General features: G+C 41.7%; 1 protein-coding gene across 5 annotated transcripts in view; it reads left to right on the top strand.

Moving 5' to 3' along the window:
• Positions 1 to 21,132, top strand: part of UGT8 (UDP glycosyltransferase 8) — a 44,703-nt gene that overhangs the window by 19,117 nt on the left and 4,454 nt on the right. For all 5 annotated transcript variants that reach the window (XM_054825453.1, XM_054825455.1, XM_054825456.1 and 2 more), the window contains exons 3-4: positions 17,182 to 17,324; positions 19,877 to 19,953. In XM_054825453.1, the coding sequence (XP_054681428.1) occupies positions 17,182 to 17,324; positions 19,877 to 19,953 (220 nt within the window). The remainder of the gene's footprint in view (positions 1 to 17,181; positions 17,325 to 19,876; positions 19,954 to 21,132) is intronic.

Here is a 21,132-nt window from a genome sequence, read left to right as displayed (position 1 = left end):
GGTCAAATATACCCTTGAAGTCACTGGAAGGAGCTTGGGGTGGTGCTGAGGGAAACTATCGGACACAAACTCATCAAAATGAGTCTCTTGTGGTTGCGGGAAATATTTTGCCTTTGAGTAAGGTGTTTAGTGATACAGTAAAGGAAAAAACAGTGCATGCTTCTAACCAAGCATGGGTTAAAACAGGGAGAAGGGATGAATACTGCTTATGCTTAAAGAAGCCTGCTGATAGGTTATACGCTAATTCCATCGTATTTAGTGTTTTTATGGAGAGTTTGCTTCCCTTGGTTTGGTAGGTTAAAATGCCTTTAAAACTAGGTGTGTGTATAAACATAAAGAAACTGTGTATAGGCTAAGAAGTAGAGATTATGTGAGTTGACATAAATGGTACCACTGTTGTACTCAGGTATGAATTTTTACTATATGCTCACTGGCCATCAGGTACTGAACTTCAGCCTGAAATAGTGATAGTGACTGGATTGATTCCAGAAATCTGGGCTGCACAGATAATAATTAAGTTGGATTACTTCAGTGTACCACGTGATCTGTGATACCTGATACCCAAGAATGCCTCTGTTCCGCAACACAATGGTGAGTGACAGGCAGAACAAAATTTCACAGAAAACCATGTCACTTGAACTTCTATTTATGTACACATACACACATAGATCTTGACTTGGAGATAATTACTAATGGACACTTCTGGCTGGGTGCTAAATGGCAGGTAGACCTGCGGTGCTCAGCAATTTGCTTCTAAAAATGCCTTGTTCAGCCTTTGCTTTTTTCATGAAAACTGCCAGGCCTGCTTCACCTGTTTTAGCCTGAAAATTTGTTATGGAAGGCTGAGGTTTTTTTGGTTGTTTTTTTGGTTTTTTATTCATTGCACTGTTGGTAGTGTCTTGACTTAGCAGTACCTTTTCACCAACTCAGAAAACATGAGACAACTCTGACTTGGATTGCAGGATGGGGAGCACTGAACCAATTCCCTCATCTCTTTTCCCTTATCTCTTTTCCCTCCCTCAAATGCATCTGGGCCGAATGAGAGCAGGCACTTGAATCGTACTGTGAATGTGCTATTGGTTACATCCCAACATATACTGTTCTGTTCTCCGAGATATCGTCAGAGGTGACCATAGCAGTGCTGCTTCTAGCTGCTTCTTCCTATGTGTACATTAATGTGTTTGTGTTTAGAAAGTCTCAGGCTGCAGAGATATCCTGAGGAAGCAGACTAAAAGTAGCTCTGTGCTGTCTAAAAGTTCAGCCCTAGTCTCTCCAGGAAAACCTTGCTGGCTGGATTGAGTTTCAGCTCTTAATTTTCCAAACTGATGTTTTCGTCTGTGAGAAGAAAAATGTCTTTGCATGATTAATATGGGCACGATGTCAACGTTGTCTATTTCTTGTCTCTGTAGATTGGTCTTGAGGGTATAAAATTGTCCCCAAAGCAGATACTTTCTTTGGTATAAAATGGGGTGGAAGACAATGAAAGGAGCAGTTTTCTTTCAGTGTTTTGCTATAGGGATGTGTATGTGTAGATATAGAGATACATATTTGTACACAGTGATATAAATATCTATTTGGAGCCTTTTGAGACTATATTTGTGTACTTTCTAAATTTACTCTGGAACAACAGATGTTAATGTGTTACGATATCTTACAATGCAAGAAGGTGGAACAGTAAAATGTTTAATACAACCAGACTGACAGTGACCTTGAAATAGACCTGTAGGTAGAGTACATGCTGGCAAATACTTACTCCAGTGGGGGGGGGGAAAACCAAACCCTGTAATTGTGAACTGAGACATTATTTACCTTCAGTTTTATCAGGTAATTCATTCTTACAATGTTCAAAGCGTGGGATTTGATTGAATGCGAGAGACACAAAGTGAGTGTGTGCATCTTTTATCACATAAATCGTCCATGCCTAAACTGTTACACGTAATCCACTGTGGTATGTATTGTAGGTAAATTATTCAGCAATCAGTTTGTTTTTACTGAAGTTAAATAAAATTCGTAAGTGTTGCTTTATCCTGGCAGATTAAAATTGCATAGCTAGTGCTGTGACTGTTTTCAGCTATTGCTGCATCTCTAAGGCAGGAGCCTTTGCTAATTTATTTTCTGCAGCATTTAGCTTGGCGCATTAAGGTAAGTCAGAAGCAGAGCTGGTTCCTGTTTTTGTGCTGGGCTGGAAATGGTGATGCTTGAGGAGCTGTCTCAAACAAAAGTGATATTCCTGCACAGAGATGATAATCAGAAAAGAGGGGCATGTGGCTGGAGATCACAGCTTTAGCAGGCAAATTCAAGCTATTATTACAAGCCATTCAGGTCTCTTACATTCTCCAAAACTGCTTATAAGTAGCCTAGTCCACTTTTTCTGGTGGAGAAGCACTAGGAAAAAAATCCTTGATGTATTCAAGTCTGAAATATGTGCTCAACACACAATACCCAGGCAGCTCAGCAGTGGCACTGCTGCCTTGTAGGCGCAGAGTTTATTTTTTGGAGAGAGGGTGAAAAAGGGAAAAAGTAGTTCGTTCAATCAAATCAGAATTCCTACGCATAACTGAAAAGCTCCAGTTTTCTGCAATAAGTAACATCTTAAGAAAAGGCAGAGTAATAACAAATCAAAGAGGAGTCAAAGATCAAGGCCTTTTAAACTGTAATGGGATGGCTGTTTAATTCTAGGGGATGTGGTTGCTCAGAGTTTGCACCTGTGTCTTCCTTAAACTTTCTTTAAAGAAAAGTTAGAAAAACACAGCTTTAAAGGTAGCACATAGCAGGAGGTGCTGAATATCCATGTCATACAACAGTGCATGGGTGAGGGGGAAACAAACCTGACTCTTGCTTTGCTCTGTCCTTACTCCATCTACATTAATATTTTGGTTCAGGGCAATGGAAGGGTTTTGTAAATCCACCAATCATCCCCACTTACTGCATGTGGCTTCCCTTTGTGGAGTATTTTTGGTGCAGGTAAAGTAGGTTTATTTTGGAAGATGTTAAGCTGGAAGCTTTATTTCACCTGTGAACCAAATGCTTGCTGGTGTCTGATAGGAGACATAAGGGTCTGTAGCAATCTTCAGCAATTTGGAGGGCTTTGAGTGATGTGCTTCATGGGGGCATGCTCGTATTGGGGACCACAGTAGATGTAGGTGAAGTCAAGCTGCTGCCGGAGCGTGCACGGTGCTCAGGTAGGGGCAGGCTGCAGTCCCTGCGGGCTCTGTATGTTACCTGTGCATCTTGTGTGTCATCTGTGAGGGGAACTGGCCTTACCTGGGTGTACCCTTACTGCCTGGCACAGATCGGCAACCAGCAGTAGCTGATCACGCAGTTAGCTCGTGTGGTGGGCGTGATTTGTAGCTGCTGCTGAGCTCGATAGCAATTACGGCCGCGGCACGCAGCACCTGGCTGTGGCACACAAACTGTAAATGTGTCTTTGGGTTGCAGCCTGCCCAGATGCCTCAGGAAGCCTTCGCCAGGCTCCAGTCCTCCTTTTTGTTCTCCCTCTAAGTCAGTGCCCTGATATCCGTCTGTGCTTGGCACAGCGTCCCTCGGTGCGGTTGCAGGGATCGGCGTGCTGAGGAGCGGGAGCCAAGAGCCAATGAGGAGAGCAGCGGGTCCTTTGGAGGTCACCATTCTGCGGTGCCTTGCAGCATGGCATGGGCAGCCAGGAACTTTCTCTGCAGCGAAGCAGAGTTTGTCTTGCCCTTTGCAGAGAGGCAGTATGTCCGATGGTGACTGAAATGCCCGATGATGGCACGTTTCCTCCTGTACTCTTCCCTGCTGCAGGTGGATGAAGCTGAGCATAACTCGTATTGCTGTGTTTCATTGTGGTGGAAGGGCTGATCGTGGCTTTGCAAAGCTCAGCGTAGGCATAGACACCATGCACTTAGGAGTTGTCTTCTGTGGTAGCTAGCGTCCTATTTTTGCTGGTCAAAGTGTGTGGATTTAGAAGGTTCTCCTTGCATAAATAGTGTGCTCTGTAAAAGGAGAAGGTTACTGTGGCTGCACCCATTACCCATAAGTGTCAAATAGTCTTACATACATGTGAGACAGTGTCCAGAGTTTGTATAGTTAACTCCAGAAAGAGCATATTTTTGAATTGCATAGAGGACAGTGTGAGCAGAATTAGCCTTAAAAGATCAGAAGTTAGAGATGGACCGAATATCAAGCCTTTAAGGTCATTGCTGACTTAAGCTATAAAGTGTATGGTGTTACCTGGCAGTATTTTCCAGATAACTGGCAGTGACTGTTAGGCAGAGGAGCCTTTTACCTTCCTCTTTCTTTTTTATTACACATTGCCAGAGGGATCTTCTGAAGCTGAATGAAGCTGGCTTTTTAAAGTAACGCACATTAAGAAACAATGGGGAAACCTCTGCTATGGTATTTCTTAGCTTATGACTAGTTTAATATGTAGTTAGGCATTAATCAGCCTGATAAGATACGTCCTTGGATCAGGGTAGAAACTTGAAGAGTGCTGTGAGCAGCCGCCTCAGGAAATACCTGGTCTCTGGTGGGGAGGGGATGGAGGACACTGGAAAGGAGCAGATGTCTTCCCTGCAAGAAAAGCAGCCGAACAGTGTTTCAAAAGGACTCCTTTCTGTCAACTACTTGATGATGTAGGTGTGTTTGGATGTAGGTTGGATGCTGTGGGTTGGATCCATTTGTACTTGAGATAATCTGTGTCAGTGTTTACAAAAAATCACAAACTAAAATGATGCAACCGGATAGTTTGTAAGTTGAGCTGCTGTTTTCACATCTGCACAGTTTTTAAAATTTCATAACTAATAACTACGTTTGTGTAACACAAGGCTTTTTTCAATGCTGATCTTGAGGTACTTTGGACTGAATGCCATTTCTTGTTGATAGGAAAAGAGAAACAAATGACAGTTTTTTGTGTTTTTCTTCTTCTGTATCTGAGTAAGCTAAACATGCCACAAAAGGTGTTCACGTTTCAGAAGTAGAAGCTGTCCTTTCAGCCATAGCTGTCAACAAATAGTAATTACAGTAACTTGTTCCACCCTGTAGGTCTCTTATCTAATTTTGTTATATAGATCTAGATCAATGTAACAAATTGGTGGCTTCGAAATATCTTCACTACAAAGCTGGTTTTTTCCTGAGTGTTGCTGACAGTTGTATGTTTACTAGGTGTGTGTTAGCTGATATGGGTACTTATGTTTAAAATTAGGTGCAAGGAAAAGAGACTTTTTATTCCTTAGATCAGATTTTTCTCCTTCATTCAAATTCAAGGACACTGCCTATAAGGTTTTGCAGACCGTAGCAATAGACTTTTGCACGTGGCATAGCATCATCTTTTTTTAGTCTGGGGAATAGTTTTTTAGAACTACTTTTGACAATAAATTTCTGGTGATGTGAAGCAATTCTAGAGCAGTTTTAAAATGCATGCAATTGTCAGCTGAGGCGGCAAAAAGTCTTTTAAGGATGATAGAGATTATAGGGCACTGTGTGAATTTGGTGCTGAACCGTATGATCATGTGTTTTGTCTCTGAAATATCTTTCCACATAAAGCTTCCTCCCTACCACCAATTGATCTTTTGCTGCACAAGTAAGCCTTGCCTGAGCTGTTCAGGTACCCGCAGTTGTAAAACTATGGTAGCCTCCAGCCTCAGATACTCCAGTACAGCCAGATTGATGAACCATGTCTATTCCTGCTGTACTGCTGCATTTTACATTCAGGAAGGTATGGGAGTCAGCATCTACCTGCATGGTGTAAGACACAGGGAAGAGGATGCAGGGCTGATTTCAGAGGTCAGTTAAGTATCCCCAGTAAAACTTGGCCAGGAAGGCAGGCCCTCCACATGTACATGCTAGATGTAAGCTGGCATCCAGTGATCTGATGAACAAACACCAAATGATTGTGTATTGGGGGTGGAAAATGCAAGGTTCAGACCTTGGATGTTGCATAGGTCAAATTATGAAAGTTAAAAGTGACAGCAGTTATTTTACTATATGTATAATTTACAAAAAAACCAAACAGGCTAATGAAGCTATTACAAACAGTTTTTTCTGGTTTTAAGTATTCCAAGTCATCATTTTCCTATTGAAACATAGGAATCAACAAGATTTATTTTGGTAATGCGCAGTGCTTTAACTGTGAGTTTCATGTGCAAGTTTTTAAGACTGACCTGTATGTAGGACAAATAATGAACTAGTGTTTTTTCCATGGTCTCCTTCTCTAGCATACTGTAGGATAATTTCTAACATTATGTGGAGAAACAGAAGATAAGGACTTAGTTCCAAAGGCATACTTTTTTCTGTAGTATTTAGAATGTGCTTGAGTTTGAACGCCATGTTTGTATAGTTTGGGACATGGGGATGTGTTCAAAGCTGACATTTAAGAGCAGTAAAGGTAATATATCAATATACATTATTGATTTTAAAAAAGTTTGTAATCAAGCCAACTTTTCTTTTCAGATGTCCTAGTTGTTTAAAGGTTATTTATAGTGGATAATTTGTTCGGCTAATAATCTGCTTGGGCATTTATATCCGGTGGCTGGGTTAGTGTTAGACAGCACCCGTTGTTGGGGGTGGTGAGGTGTCTGCGGCAGGGGCCTCTGGGAGAGGATGGAGGCTTCTGAGGAAGAACCGAACGTGACGGATGGGGAGGAGAAGGGATAGTCCCACGCCTGGCTCCCTGCCCCAGTGTTAGTGGCTGAGAGCAGGCGGTATGTAACCTCTTCGTGGTGCGGCTTCAAGCACTTCTTACCTATCCTTGTGAAGTGTGCTGGGAAAATCAAAAATGCCTCTGTAGCTTCTCTGCCTAAAAAAGCTTGTCTTCCAAATAATGTCATTCTCACTAAAAACTTTCTTTCAAGGGAATGATAGTTTCAGGGAGTCAGTTTGTGTTTGGCTGAAACCTGGCGTAATTGTGTTTTTTCAGTGCATCCCAACCTGGTGGGTGAGTAATGGGGAATTGCTCAGCGAGTGCTGCTGTGTTGCTTGGTTTCTCTTCATGCTTTCTGTGGAAGGGTGAGGGGGACACCCACAAGTAGAGTGGGGCTCTCCTGAGAGTTGGAGGGTAAATCTGATCACCCCAACCAAGTGCAGAACGGAAGAGGAGATTAAGGAGGTCTTACTGAAGGATGTGAGATCGTATCACTTAAATGTAGACTCAGAAGCCAGCTGATCTTAAGCTTCTTAAAGAAGGGGTGATGACTGATGGCTGTTTAAAATACATAAATATTATATAAAAATATATGGGTATTATGTGTGTGTGTGTATATGTATGTATATATATTTATAAATATCAAAAAGAGGGAAGGGGGGAGGTAAGCTGTAGGGAAAAAGAAAAGCTATTTCATCTGAAGAGGAAATCAAGAGGAACTTGCCATTATTAAATCAAAGCTGCAGGTTAGAATTATCTCCTACCATCCACAGAGCACAGGTGACATAGTAGAACAAAGAAAAACAAAATTTTCTACCTAAATTAGTTTACAACGTGGATTTATGGATGGGGCTGTATGACAGTGTCTATAACGCAGAGGTCTGTGTTTAAAATCCAGCTTCTCAAATTTCTTACTGTATTCACTACAATTTAATTTGACCCAATATTCTATAGATGGAATAAGTAAAAACACTTTCCCTACTTAAAACTGTTTCTTCTTAACTGTTACTTGTACAGCTTCTATACTACGTACGCAGCTACTGCAAATGTAGGAGGATTGGCAAAACCTTGGTTTGCATTTGTTTAATAATGATAAACCTTTCTGTGTATGCTTAGAAGTTATGCAACAGGGCTTCGTGCTTAGGAAAGTGCATGGTTTTTGGTTTTGTTTTTTTTTTTAACAGAATATTGCCTGTGGGATAACATCAACAAGGTTTTAATTTGAATCCCGGATTTGAGGATACTTCTGCCAGTCTATGCAGTGATTTTAATAACCTCTCTTGAAGGGCAAGCTTCTTATTTTCCACTACCTTCCATTCATTTGCAAGACAAGGTTGCTTTCCCAGGGTGCTTGCCAAAGGTCCAGTGAGTAATGGATTTTTGACGGAGGGTATTGCATCAGGGAAGTACTTGCGCGGCAGTTTTCTGGTTGACCTCTAGTTTTAGGTAGACTGTGTTCTCGGAGGCTTCATTGGATATGCCTGTAACTCTAGAGAGGGCTGAGATACGGGAGAAAAGACAAAAGCTTGCGGTACTGTTTCTTGCCTGCGTTTTGAGTCTGGATTTCATTCCTCTTTAAAGTTAAATGGACTTAAAATGTTCTGTCAGTATTGGAGGTGAAATGGGAAAGGCAGTAGAGGTCAGGGACAAGAAAATGCAATGCTTTAGACATTAAAAAGCTTCATAAGGCTTAAAGACTTTTTTCCCCAAGGCATTTTGGTAAGCCAAATATGGAGTGTATATATATGCCAAATAATTAGTGAGAAACATAAAGGGAAAAAGTCTGTATTTCAACAGGACTGAATCGGTGTCTAATATTATTGCAGAAGCACTTCACCAACAGCATTGTTGTATTAATATGTGATGATGGCACGCTTAGCAGTGGTTGGGGTCCTAATAGAAAACCGTTCAGATCTTAGTTTCTTTCCCAATGGAGAGTGTTAGCGTGGCTTTCAGCAGCAAGAGAACAGAGGAATTTAGTCTAATGCCATAATCTGAGTATGCGTTTTTAATGTCTGGAAAGTATTGGGTTTGGAATTATTTTAGCCTGTGCTAATATGAACTACAAAATGTGAAGAAATAATGTGAATATTAACTGCATGGACTTTGTGTATGGTAGATCTCATTGAAGATGCTGATAAATCTCATTCTATTATAGTATGTGGTGCCAGCCAGCCAACACCAGTATATTGAGGGAAGACAAGATATGAAGCTTAAGGCTTGACAAATACCTTACCTTTTCTGTTTCATTTTTGGAAGTTTTAAGTTGATTTCAGACAGCAGAATAAATGGAGAGGAGAGGGAGCGAGACCAGGAAAAATATGTTTAGTTACAGTTTTGCAACAGAGAGGAGGTCAATGACCAACAGCAGCTTACACCTGAGGAAAATTAAGTTGTGATTAATCCAGAGGGAAATGGTGGGGTGGGGAAGGAATCTTGTCCTGGTTGGGAGCAGTGTGGCTGCTGTTAATTGAACTGACTGAGCCTGATGATGTGAAAAGGAACAAACCCTGACAAAATGGGATGAACTTGTTTGCCTTGTGGCCATCACTTTTGAAAGGCAGGAATTTAGTGGAAAAATAACCTTCAGAGGGTGACAGCCGCGCTAGCTGATGCGGAGATGTTCGGCTGAGCCAGCAGAAGGCGGCTGGATGGGTTGAGTCAGGGAGGTGAGAGCTGTCCTCCGCTCAGTGCGGTCGGGTGTTTGCTGTGGTGTCCCCTGTCCTTTGCTTGCTAGAGCAAATACAAACCCCCCTGTTTCTGGTTGTAAACCAATTTAAAAAGTAGTGGCAAGTAAATAAAGCGTACTTTGCCTAAAGTGATGGTGTTTCTCGGGGTTTGCTGTAGCCTGACAAGTTGTTTTATAACTTTGAGATTCTATGATAGGACCTTGTTTGTTCAGTGATAGTAAAGATTGTGTAATGGTGTTTATATGACCTTTAACTGCCTGTGCTGACATGTTGTTGTTAGTAAAATTTGAAATGAGGTTAAAAATATATTAATATAGCATTTAAATATTTCACTTGAGGAGTCCTACTTAGAAGATGCCAGAAAAGTTAGGACACTAATAAAAATGGTCTGTGTACCTTTCTGTTTGTTTATCAGTGAGTATCTCCTTTCTAAAGATCACTTCATGTGGCTGCTTATTTATTTATTTTGAAATAGATCTGGTTTTGTCTACTCCTAAGCAGCATTTTGTAGTAGAAGTTGCATAGTATGCTTGTGCTCTCCATTGGGGAATGGTGGTTTGCAACCATATTCAAAGAACAGACATTTGTGCTATTACACATTTGAATCGAGCAGCTGAAACAGGGAAAGCTTCGGATATTAAACCCGGTTATGTTTGTATTTGTGTACTTTGTTTATCTGAAACAAAGCTCAGTATTAGGCACCACTGGTTACTGCCAGCTGGGTCCTCACTCTATAGTCACAGCTGTGCATTTAGCATCGAAGCCTGCTAAGAATAGCTAATTAGAAAATCAAATGGAACAAAGCTCACATAGTAGGGTTGGCACAAAGCATTCCTGTCTGAGAATGGTAAAAAGATTTATTTTATTTTATTTCTCCCCTTCCCCACCCCCCTCATGCCTATAGTACAGCATAGATTAATAAGTGCTTATTCTCCCTGTGCAAGCACAGGGAGAACCTCAGTGAAAGACCAGTACATACTCAAAAACCTTCACTCTTCAGTAACGTGGTGTCACACAGAAATCATTACTCATAGGCAGCCAAACGCAGAAAAGAAAACGAGGCAAGGTCATGGTGTCTGCTCCTGTGCAAAGCTCTGACTGCCATAAATATTACCCATGAAAAAGCAGAAGCCTGCTTAGGCAGCCTATGGCCACTGTATGAGACAAACTCAAGGCAGTGTTTTAAAAGAAAATGTGCAACTTCCGAGAGGGATGAAATGGCCCCGGGGCCAGTCTGCTACTACGTGAAAGCTCCCTGCCTAGGGAAGGAAGGGAACAGTAGTGTTGGACCTCCTCTGCCTGGCCTGTGCAAGTGCCATTCCTCTCTGTAAGACCTGTAAGCATGTTCGATTATCACTTACTAAAAGGGTTTAGAAAGCGCATCAGGTGTAGAATATGGTCAAAGATGAATCGGTACCTCCTTTGGGACCTGTGTGCCAGGATTTGTCAGTCAATGTGAGTGAAACTAGAGATTTGAATGAACAGGAGCTTCACAAGAAAGTTTATTATTTCAGTCTTTCTTCTACTGTTTTGCCCAAAGAACGTGCATTTGCACAGAAGTTAACAGGAAAACAGGTAGAGGCAAGGAGAGGTGTAGTGTGTCTAGCTGCAGGCGCTCAGATTTGGACAAGCCTCTCCACTGACGGAGACAGCCGGGAGAAAACAGCCTGCCTCGCTCAAGTCATTTTTGCAAATGCCTCTCCAATCCCAGACTCTTCAGGTATGTTTGAGTGTCTTACAATTTCTGGAAAATCCCAGTATGCACCTGTGTATCCAGTTTAATATGTCATCAATGTCAGCTTGTTTTCAGTGTGAACTTAAAGAATAATTACACTCTTAAGTTTTAATTTCAAATATTAAGTATTTTTCCTTATATGGAAAAAAGCACTCAATTTACGGCGAACTTGAACATCGCTTAAACTGGGCAAAAGGAAGTTGCTTTACTGCTGCAAGCAAGGAGCTGTAAAATGCTGCCTGAACAGGGAATGCCGCTTATAATGAAGGCAGCTCTAATGACTCATCCTGACTCAGTGCGTTTTCATACAGCGCGTAATTAGATTGGGAAGACGGAATGTGCTGGAGGTCAAAAGTGTAAGTGGATTTGAGGAAAAGAAAGGGCTGAATTTATAGGGGGTGAGCCTAGGTGTCCGAAACTCCTTAGCATACAGTGTTGGAGTGGTGGTTTCACTGAGTGGTACTTGGGGTGTTAGAGCTAATATGGCCTTAATGAATGGAAGAGTAGGGAGGTGACTAAAGGTTCTAGTGGCTAGATAGCCTGAAATTATAGGCGAACTGAATTGTCCTGTTGCATCAGTGTGTTCTCTTCCAGGATTCAGGTTTTGAGAGAGTGACTCAAAGCTTGTATTTTGCACTGCTTGACCTGCATCCCAGTTGTTGTGGTGTGCTTCCTCAGGTAAACACTAGGAATGTGTATGTGTGACTTAAGTGACATATGTAGCCATAGCAATAATGCTGGTGAAGTATTCAGTCTTTCATGTGCCAGGATCCTAGCCTGCTTTTATCTGCTGCGAGTATCACTTCTATACCTTGTATGCCACAAAGAACAGGCAAAGTAAAAGAAAGTACTGAGCCTTTGTGCCACAGCCCAGGTAATTGTACCAGGACACTCAGATCTATCTTGAAACCAAAGACCTATGAAGGCCACTCACTTGGATTGTTTCACTGGATCTTCAGTTCAGAAGGTCTGTACTAAAAAAACTGTCAGGAGAAATAATTGTAAGAAGTTAAAAGAACCTGAGAATGGACTCTTCCAGGTCACAAACTTGGGGAGCTCCCCAAGGAGGCAGTGTAAGTCCCCTCATTCTTCATTTCCTGATTTTTTTTTTACCCAACTCTTGCATTTTTAGCAATGCTTAGTGATCCCATTTAATTAAGGCTGTGTTATGCCAGGAATTACACAGATGTACGTAAGAAGAACCCTTGTCCTGACAGAGCTGTAGTTCGTTTTCTGCAGGCTATGCATGGTACTGGTCTCCAGCACCCCTGTGGGGAAACAGATTGGAAAGGGGCTCCAGATCAGAAGGTAGGCAAGCAATTCCTCTTACTACCAGCACAATGTAAAGCTTAAGTAAAATTAGGACAAATCTGAGTGAGGGGGGAAAAAAAGAACCTTTTGGTTCATGTCAAAATACAGTAAGCTGAGTTGAAACTCTTCTGCATCTTCTTGAGGTTGGCACATTTTGACCCTGGCTGTGTGAGGAATTGGAATCATACTCTTTTTTTGTTTAGCATTTTAAAAGAAACCTCAAGGATGACTTCAGGTTCCTTGGCCAGGCACTATCCAGCTCAGGATTGCCATGGTAGCTGTGTAGGCTGTTCTGTCTGAGCAAAGTTTCTGCCTGTTGCACTTGTATTAATCATTATGTAGCTCTTGGATCAGAGCTGATTTGCACTTGACCAACTCGAAGCATGGCAAACCTCATTTCACTTGTCTTTTCATTGTGTGGACCTGTCTGTAGGGGAAGCATGCCTGATTTCTGAAGTTAATTAAAATCTTTCTGTACAAACTTTGGTTGCTTCGATCCCAGTTCAAAAGCTTGTGAGTGTGCATTTGCGTGTTGCCAGGCTTCGGAAGCGGGTCACGAGAGGGAGCACTTAGATAATAAGCTTCAGTTTATACAAAATAAACCAGTTTGTATTCTGTTAATTTTTATTTTTTTATGTAATCCCATTTAATATGCCACCTTTTGAGCCTGACGGCAGGATCTTGTCTTGCCTGTCGAGATTAAGTTCCCCTTTGTATGTGTTGTACTCCACTGAAGCAGTAGGATTGCCTTCAAAGGGAAGGGTTACAAAGGTTTGGCTATGAAGTCATCCATAATAACATGAAGCAGGTTGCTTTGCTGTTGCACAACAATAAAATGCAAAAGCCTGTCTGTAAGGTTACTCCGACTCCATGGTATGTAGTAAAGTTCCTTTCTTTTCCTCGACATGAAATTCAAAGTACTCGATAGCTGATTGTTATTATACACGGGGCTTTTTGAATGCTATTTTAGAAATTCCATTGTAAGGAAATATTTTGTACCTCCTCTATGTTTACATAACAATGTATAATTCTTATTATGTGAATACATCAGAGTTGTCAAGTCTCACAGAATTTCTAATTAAGCACAGAGGAGCAGTAGCCTTGGGAGCCGTTCCTCAGCTAGAACAGACTGATCTCCAGCAGCAGAAACCACGTGTCTGACCAAGCATAAGTAGTCACAGGTAGGACTTCCTGATGCTGAATGAGAAATATTTGAGCAGTAGTGCCACTGCCCTGTTTTTGTCCTTATTAAAAAGCAGCCATGCCTCCAGCTGGATTTTGTGCCACTGAGCACAACCGTTTGGGCCTCATGGTTTAGCCAGTTTTCAGTCTTCACCTCACTGTCTGTTTTGTGTAGCCAGTACCTCATCGGTTTGTCTGTGAGGCAGTGCTGAAAGCCCTACTCGGGTCAAGGTAAATAACATCCACTGCTCTCACCTTGTTCACCGAGCCTGTCTTCTCACTGTAGAAGGCTATCGCATTGATCAAGCTGACTTCCCTCCGTAAATCTATGCTGAGTGCCCCATTCGTGGTTGTCTGTAATATATTTGGAAATGACCTCCAGGATTATTTGTTCCATCACCTGCCAAGGATGAAGGTGAGGCTGAGCAGCCCGCTCCCTGGATCCTCCTTCACAAAAATGCAAGTGACACTTGTTTTTTCTCCCCCCTCCCAGTCCATGGGAATCTCTTCCGATTGCCTTGACCTTTCAAAGATAATCAAGAGTGGCCTTGCAGCGACACCAGCCAGCTTCTGGTCACCTACTGGCACTTCTGGGTGCATCCCATCAGGTCCCATATACCTGTGTATGTCTAGTTCATTTAAAAGTAGCCTAGCCTGGTGTTCCACTGGGGATGGTCTTCCCTGCTCCAGACTTTCCCCCTGCTCTGGAGGGACCTGGGATTGCTGAAGGCCAGCATTACCAGTAAAGGCTGAGATAAGGAGAGCATGAAGTACCTTGGCTTTTACCATACTCTTTGTCACCAGGTCCCTTGTCCCATTTGGCAGTGGTCTTCCTTTAGCTGCCCATGTACCTTGTTGCCCTTCATGTCCCCTTTGCTGGCTCAGCTGCAAATGGGTTTTGGCATTTGCTTAACTTCCTGCTCATAGGCATGGACCATGCTTGAGCTTGGAGGAGGGATGCTTGAATCTGAACCCCTTTTCTCTCTGGGGCTGTATCCCATGGGATTCTTTCAAGCAGATTTCTGAATTCAGAGGTTGGAGTCAGTTTTCTTGAAGTCCAGGAGATGCTGCTGTTGTCTGTCTTGTCCTCTCAGTAGTCTGAACTCTTCCATCTCATGGTCACTGCAGCCAAGGCTGCCCCTGACCTTTGCATCCCAGACAAGCTCTTCCTTCTTTATGTATCAGGTCCAGCAAAGTGTCTCCTCTTGTGGACATGTTGAGCACCTGTGTCAAGGAGCCGCCATCAAGAAGGCGTTCCAGCACCCTCCAGGTTGCTGCCCCTTCAGCAGGTATCAGGGTGGGTGAGTGCTCTATGAAGACCAGAGCCTAGGAATGTTGGGCTTCCTCCAGTTGTCAGAAGAAAACCACCTTGTAACAGGTGACTTCAGCTCTCAAATATAACCTGATGGAATGTCACAAATGAGCAGAGCGCTGTCTCTTACAGCATGGTACCTGATTGCCTTTCAGAATGTTTTGTCCTAGAGCCCACAAAAGGTTATTTTCTATTTAGCTTTAAACAACAGGTAGGAAAGTTCAAGGTGTAACTAGTTGAACTACTAAGTAAAAATGACTATAATTACATTTGCAGCATGCCTTAGGTCCTTAAGTAAGATTCAAGGACAAACTTTAAATCACAAAACCACTTGGAAACTTTCATGTCAGAAGTTCAGCCCATAATAAATGATTCAGCTTTGAGGCAGGTCACAGACACTTACCCTCCTTTCCCTTCTTCCCCCTCCCTCCACAGATGTAGAAAAAGTGGAAAAGAAAGTGGGCTGGAAAAGGATTAAGAAAAATGAAAACATGTGGATTCTAGAGGAAATGGAAATCCCTTTTTCACTGCATAGTGAAGACTAGTGTCCAACCCCCAGCGTAGTGCGCAGGTCTTCGTTATGCCTACTGGTTTCTGTGGTAGTTTTTTGTGGTTTTGTGCTCAGATGCGATAGCACAGCATTACTCTATTACTGTCTGGCCTGCTATTTATTACCAGGACAAGAGGCGCATTGTGAGCAGGGCTCTTAATTTTCCTTTTGCTCATTTCCTATTGCTGTACTGGTGTGAGCAAGCTTATGCTTAAATTTGGTGAGATAGGAATTAAACCATATCCTGGGAAATACAAGATACTCTTCATCAGACTGACATATCTGTATGTCAGTGGTGTAATTTCTTAGTTCCCATGCCAACAGTTGCGTTAGAAAAAATAGAATTTAAATCTCTTTCCAAAAGAAAAGGGTACATTGAAGCTTTTACCTTTTTTCCCTATCATTCCCCCCCTCCCCCTGCCAAAGCTAAATGTCATTGTTTGTGAGACTTGTTTAGCTGGCAGCTTTGCGCTCTTGTGTAGGGTAGGATGTTTTTTCCTCCCACCCTGCAGAGCCCTGGTGACGGTTGGTAGTGATGTCTGCTGGCTTGCCTTGTCATTGGTGACACAAACCCCATTTCCACCAAATCAGCCCTGGGGGCTTGGATGTTGTGGTCTCCTTTGCAACTGTACTGTGACTTGCCTGAAGCATCAGCTGTGAAGGAATTACCTGTGGCTGGATCCAAGGTTTTTAGTCCAATGAAACCCTAGACCAGCCGTGGCTGTGCATAGGGCGCTCCCGCCGGTGACCATGAGTGGGCTGAGGGTCTCTTGGTGAGACCCCAAAGCCCTGTGCAGCAGAAGGCAGGGGATCCGCCCTGTTGCGGAAGCAGCATTGCAGGGTGCCTTGCTGTAAAAGCTGCTGCCTCTGACCTTGAATCTCACGGCGTGGCCATCAGGTTACCCTCAGGAGATTGATGGTTCTGCTTTCGGAGTGCTTCTAAGCACTGCTTTTGGCATTGTTGTCATCCTTGCCTGAGTTGAGGCAGCCCTTGAATCAAGAAGGTCAGCAAAAATTGCATTGCAAGAGACCATTTCAGAGTAATTGCAGGAGGAGGACGAGCGTAAGGACGTAAAGGGCTCCAGCCTTTATTGCTCTTGTGTGTATTTAATTTAATACTGGTAACTTGCCACGGAAGAGGCACGCAGTTAAGTCTAAGTAGGATAAAGTACATAGGCCCAAGCAAGAGGGACATCCACCCTGTACTTGCCCTACAGATACAGTATTGTTCTCTGCTCCTTGAGATACTGGAGCAGTGGAAACTGAAAGTGTTTTTTGAAGCTCTGGCTTCTTTCAAGTTGTGTTTATTATTTTTTTATAAAAATAATAGAAACAACCCTTTTGAAGTACTCTCACTTTCTTCAAGGCTAGAAATAACACAGTTGAGTCCCAGACTTTGCCCATGTGTTTCCTGTGCTGTACTTCCAGGCTGATACTATGAGAGAGATCTATTTATATTTTGCTAAGTTAAAATATCATATGTTAACATGTGAATGTAGGTCAACTGATCAGTTAAGAAAGGACAAATTGTCTTATCAAGCTGGTTGTTGCTATGGAAGCTAAAACAAACCTGGAAGAATTTTGCTCTTCATAGCTTGTACTGTGGATTCTGAATCATCCAGCCATTGTACTCAGTGATTTCCAAAATGTTTATGACTTCTGAAACTTGGCTTGTGAAGTAACGTAGGGACCAACAACCGTGCTTCCTAAGCAATGTTGATTTAATCTGTTCCTGTGGTTTACCTGTGCTTCTACAGTGCTCAGTATAAATTTTCACTTTAACAGGATCTCCAAACGTGGGTGAATGGTGCTAATGAAAATGGCTTTGTCCTCGTCTCGTTCGGAGCTGGTGTGAAATACCTGTCAGAAGATATAGCAAATAAGTTAGCACATGCTCTGGCAAGACTGCCTCAGAGAGTTATTTGGAGGTAAGTGCAATGATAGATGTACTTGGGGTGGTTTGAAGCATGCTGATTTCCCATTGTGCCATCTTGATCTCGAGTTGCAGAAGCTGAAATTGAGACAGTCTGAGGGCCTGACTCTTTTCAAAGATGCTCTTCGTAGAAATGTTGCGGTCCCCTGATAATAAGGAGGGAGCAATGGTTTTGTGGCAGAATAAGGCATAGGTTATCCTCCTATGCTGAGTTTATATCCTAGAAGGATTGGGGACAGTGAAAAGAGTCTGAGGTTATAACATTTGTGACATACTGTCATCATTTCTGATAAAGAAGCCACCCTAGGGAGCAAGAATGACATCCAGCTGATTTAATTCTAGGTTTTCTTTCTTTTTCTTTTTTCTTGCTTTTTTGGGCCCCTTTTCCTCTTATCTGTAAACAGACTTGTATAATTGTTTTTGTCACTCTGAGAAATTGGAGGAAGAAAAATCTGCGGGAGTGAAAATCAGTAGTGAGTTTCTCAGCTCTGAAAACATCTTGAGTGGTGCTCTCAACTCCCTGTAAAAACCCAAGAACTGTTTCATTAGCTTTGCTTCACATGGAGTGTTGCTCTGGAATATAATTCAGGGGAGTTCACGTGAACTGTTAGCTTCCAAATTATCAGTGTCTTAGAACTTAAAACTGCTGCTCTTGCTGCATTTCTGGAGTTGTATTAGCAACCTATTTAGTGGCCTGATGCCCGCTGTCTCTTAGGGACCATTTTTGCTGCCGTGTGTAATTCAAATAGCAAACCCCACTAATGAATAGAAAAATGGAAATTCCTCAGGCTATGACACAGAGTCTTTGGTAGTTGTAGTAAAGATCTCCTCAGTTTTGTTTGGGGATAGAGCTGCTATATGTTTGTTTCTTTCGAAGCCTGCAAAGCTGCTTGGCTTGTAACTAATTGTTAGTCCCACTTGATCTTACTGCTTTGCTTTTTGTTTTATTTTTAATCATGTTTTCCCTGGAATATTTTTCTGTAGGAAGTATCCACTTTCCATAGTAAATAAATCAATTTTAATGGATTTTTCTCGGGGATAGCTCTTCTAGTGCAAAAGCAACAATTTTGGTTGAAGCTGCCTTCTGTTAAAATTTTCCTCGCTAGTATTTCCTTACCAATGCTTTTTTATGTTTTGTTTTGTTCTGGTTTTATCTGCAATCTATTATCTGCTGAATGGCTTTTTGGGTAAGGGAACCCACTTGCTGTATCTCTGTCGTGACTTGTGGGATGGGAAGATGTCCCTGGGACTAGATGTAAGCCATGGTCTTTGGGAGAGCTGAGCAAGTGGCTTTCAGGCACCTAAGTGGCAATTTGAAATCCATAATTAAATACCTAAGTATGGAATTGACTCCAACTTTACTTTTGATTTTTTTTTTTATTCTTCAGATCATTGACCTATGGTCTGTGTTGGATGCAAGTGATTTTTGTACTAGATGTTTCTACAAGTGAGAGAGGTAGTACTGCTTGGCAGTCTTGGGTCACCATGCCAGATCAAGGAAATCTTTGTAGATTGTCATACACTTCTGATTATGGAATACTAGTTAGAGCCCAAACCAGTAACATAGTTTATTTGCTTTTATAAACATAGCCTTTTTTAACACACAGAATGTACAAGCCAATTGTAAAGATACATGGCATATTAAATTGGGAATATGTAGATGATTCTGTATGAAGTTAACAGTTATGGAGCTCTCTAACCAGATATTTTTTCAGTCATTTGGAGCTGTCACAAACTAGCTCTATCTTCTAGTAGTCACTAGTAATTTTTCCCCCTCTTTATTTTCTGTTTAGAATATATTTAATTTTCTGTATTAATTGTATATAACATCAGTACATAAATCAGTTTGTATTTTGAGCCTGTATTTAATGGGCTAAACTTTTCCAGCAACCTTAGGTGAGCAAGATGTTGCCATTGGGTTTCAGGCATTCGAGCAAGTAAGAAAAATACACTTGTCAGTCTGATCCCAGACTCTTCATCTTCTTACCTTTTATAAGCTGAGCTGTCAGCCTTTCCCTTCTTGGTATTTCCTGGTATTATAACTCTTTTTAAAATATGACACTGTCAATTATGAAGAGCTACAAGAAACTGTCCAACTGAAAGCGAACACCTCTGATGGTAAGGATTATTATTTGTGTGCTGATGGGATGTTCTTGGTGGAGCTACTTACCTAGTACCAGCTAGAGTTTTCAGTTAGGCAGTGGCTGCGGAACCATAGAGAGGTTATAACTGTGACTGGCAGGAGGTTTTATAAGAGTTGCATAGGCTTTGAGAAGGAACTACGCTGCCATTATGTTAATAGAGCACATTGCATTTCAAGCCAGACTGCAAGGAAACTGAATGATGAAAACATGAAGTTGGAAGCTATTAGCTATTTACAGCATTTTGGTTGAGCCTATTTTGTTTTCTTGTAACAGAGTAAACAGTATCCCCATGTAATTGGAAATATGCTTAGGGCTCATGGATCACTTGGTTTGATGCACTGGTTTGAGTTTATTGATTTTGGAAGTCTCTAACTCGGCTTCTATTTGATTTTCATTCTTTTAGGTTTTCAGGAAACAAACCGAGGAATTTAGGCAACAATACGAAGCTTATAGAATGGTTACCGCAAAATGACCTCCTTGGTGAGTATCTATTTTGATCATATATCGTTTATTCTTGCTCAAGTTCAGGTTGCTCTTCCAACAATATTCTACTGAATTAGCAGTCATTATAAAGCTAGGATAACTTCTGTAATGGCAGTCATAGAACAAGGATATAGCATTAGTCAGAATTTCAGAGATGATGAAATCAAATGCCTTTTGTTAATTATCTTTCCCTAGTACTAACTCAGTTTTTTTCTTAAGTTGATAGGGTGGAAGGACATAGTTATTCCAAAGGCTATTTGGCTTAAATGGGAAAAATTTTTTGACAAATGTATTCTTCTATACCATGGAAGCCTTGCAGTTGGGGTAGGGGGGGAGCATATTAAATAAGTAGAAATTTTCTTGGATCTGCTATTTTAGGGAATTAATGACTGTAACAATTTCTCTGTTCTGAAAAAGCATGGTATGGTGTTTGCTGGTCTCTGTGGAAGAGTCATAAAACTGAGCATTCAGAAATTGTTCACATTGCATCAAAGCAAGTCTTAGGGATCTGTACGTACTGCTGTATGTACACACCTTTATTTTTTTTATCCAAAGAGAGCTTTAACAGAACTTGGGCAGAACTTAAACCTTTATGTTTAACCTGAGGTACTCTGGATTCTCAGGTGCAGAGATGAAACTCGATATTGTTCCATCTTTTGGTAAATATTATGTTAGAATCTATGCCTTTTTCCCCCCTTCCTTCCCTGTCGAAGGGTAGCTGAACACATTGCGGATCTGAGGGGCCACAGAATAGTTATGCTTTTCTCTGGGATACCCGGATGTTTGTGTGTTTACAAAACAGCTCCAGTGCTATGATGGGCGCTGATGAATGCGCCGAGCATGTCCGTGCATCAGTGTGTGCGCGTCAGCTGGAGTGTTTATCATAATGTAGTGATTAGGCAAATGACTTTTAAACCAGGTAGATTTGTTTTGGATAGTAAATTGCTCCGAGGCAGTCTCATTTTTCCATTACATAGGGTTGTTATCATTGTCAGATCTTGCTAGCCTGAAGTAAGGCATGTGAAGCTTTAGAGAGAATGTAACATCATTTGTCCGGTTATTAAATAGCTTGTATTTCATATGAATAATGAGGAAAAAAAGCTCTCTCCCTGGATTATTTGTACTGCTAAACTGGTTAGTCACCAGCTGCAGCTACTCAGGAGTAAACGTGTATTA

Source organism: Grus americana, chromosome 4 (assembly GCF_028858705.1).
Source record: "Grus americana isolate bGruAme1 chromosome 4, bGruAme1.mat, whole genome shotgun sequence".
Classification (NCBI taxonomy): Eukaryota; Metazoa; Chordata; class Aves; order Gruiformes; family Gruidae; genus Grus; species Grus americana.
The sequence above is the reverse complement of the archived record's forward strand: the minus strand, read 5'-3'. Positions and strand labels throughout refer to the sequence as shown.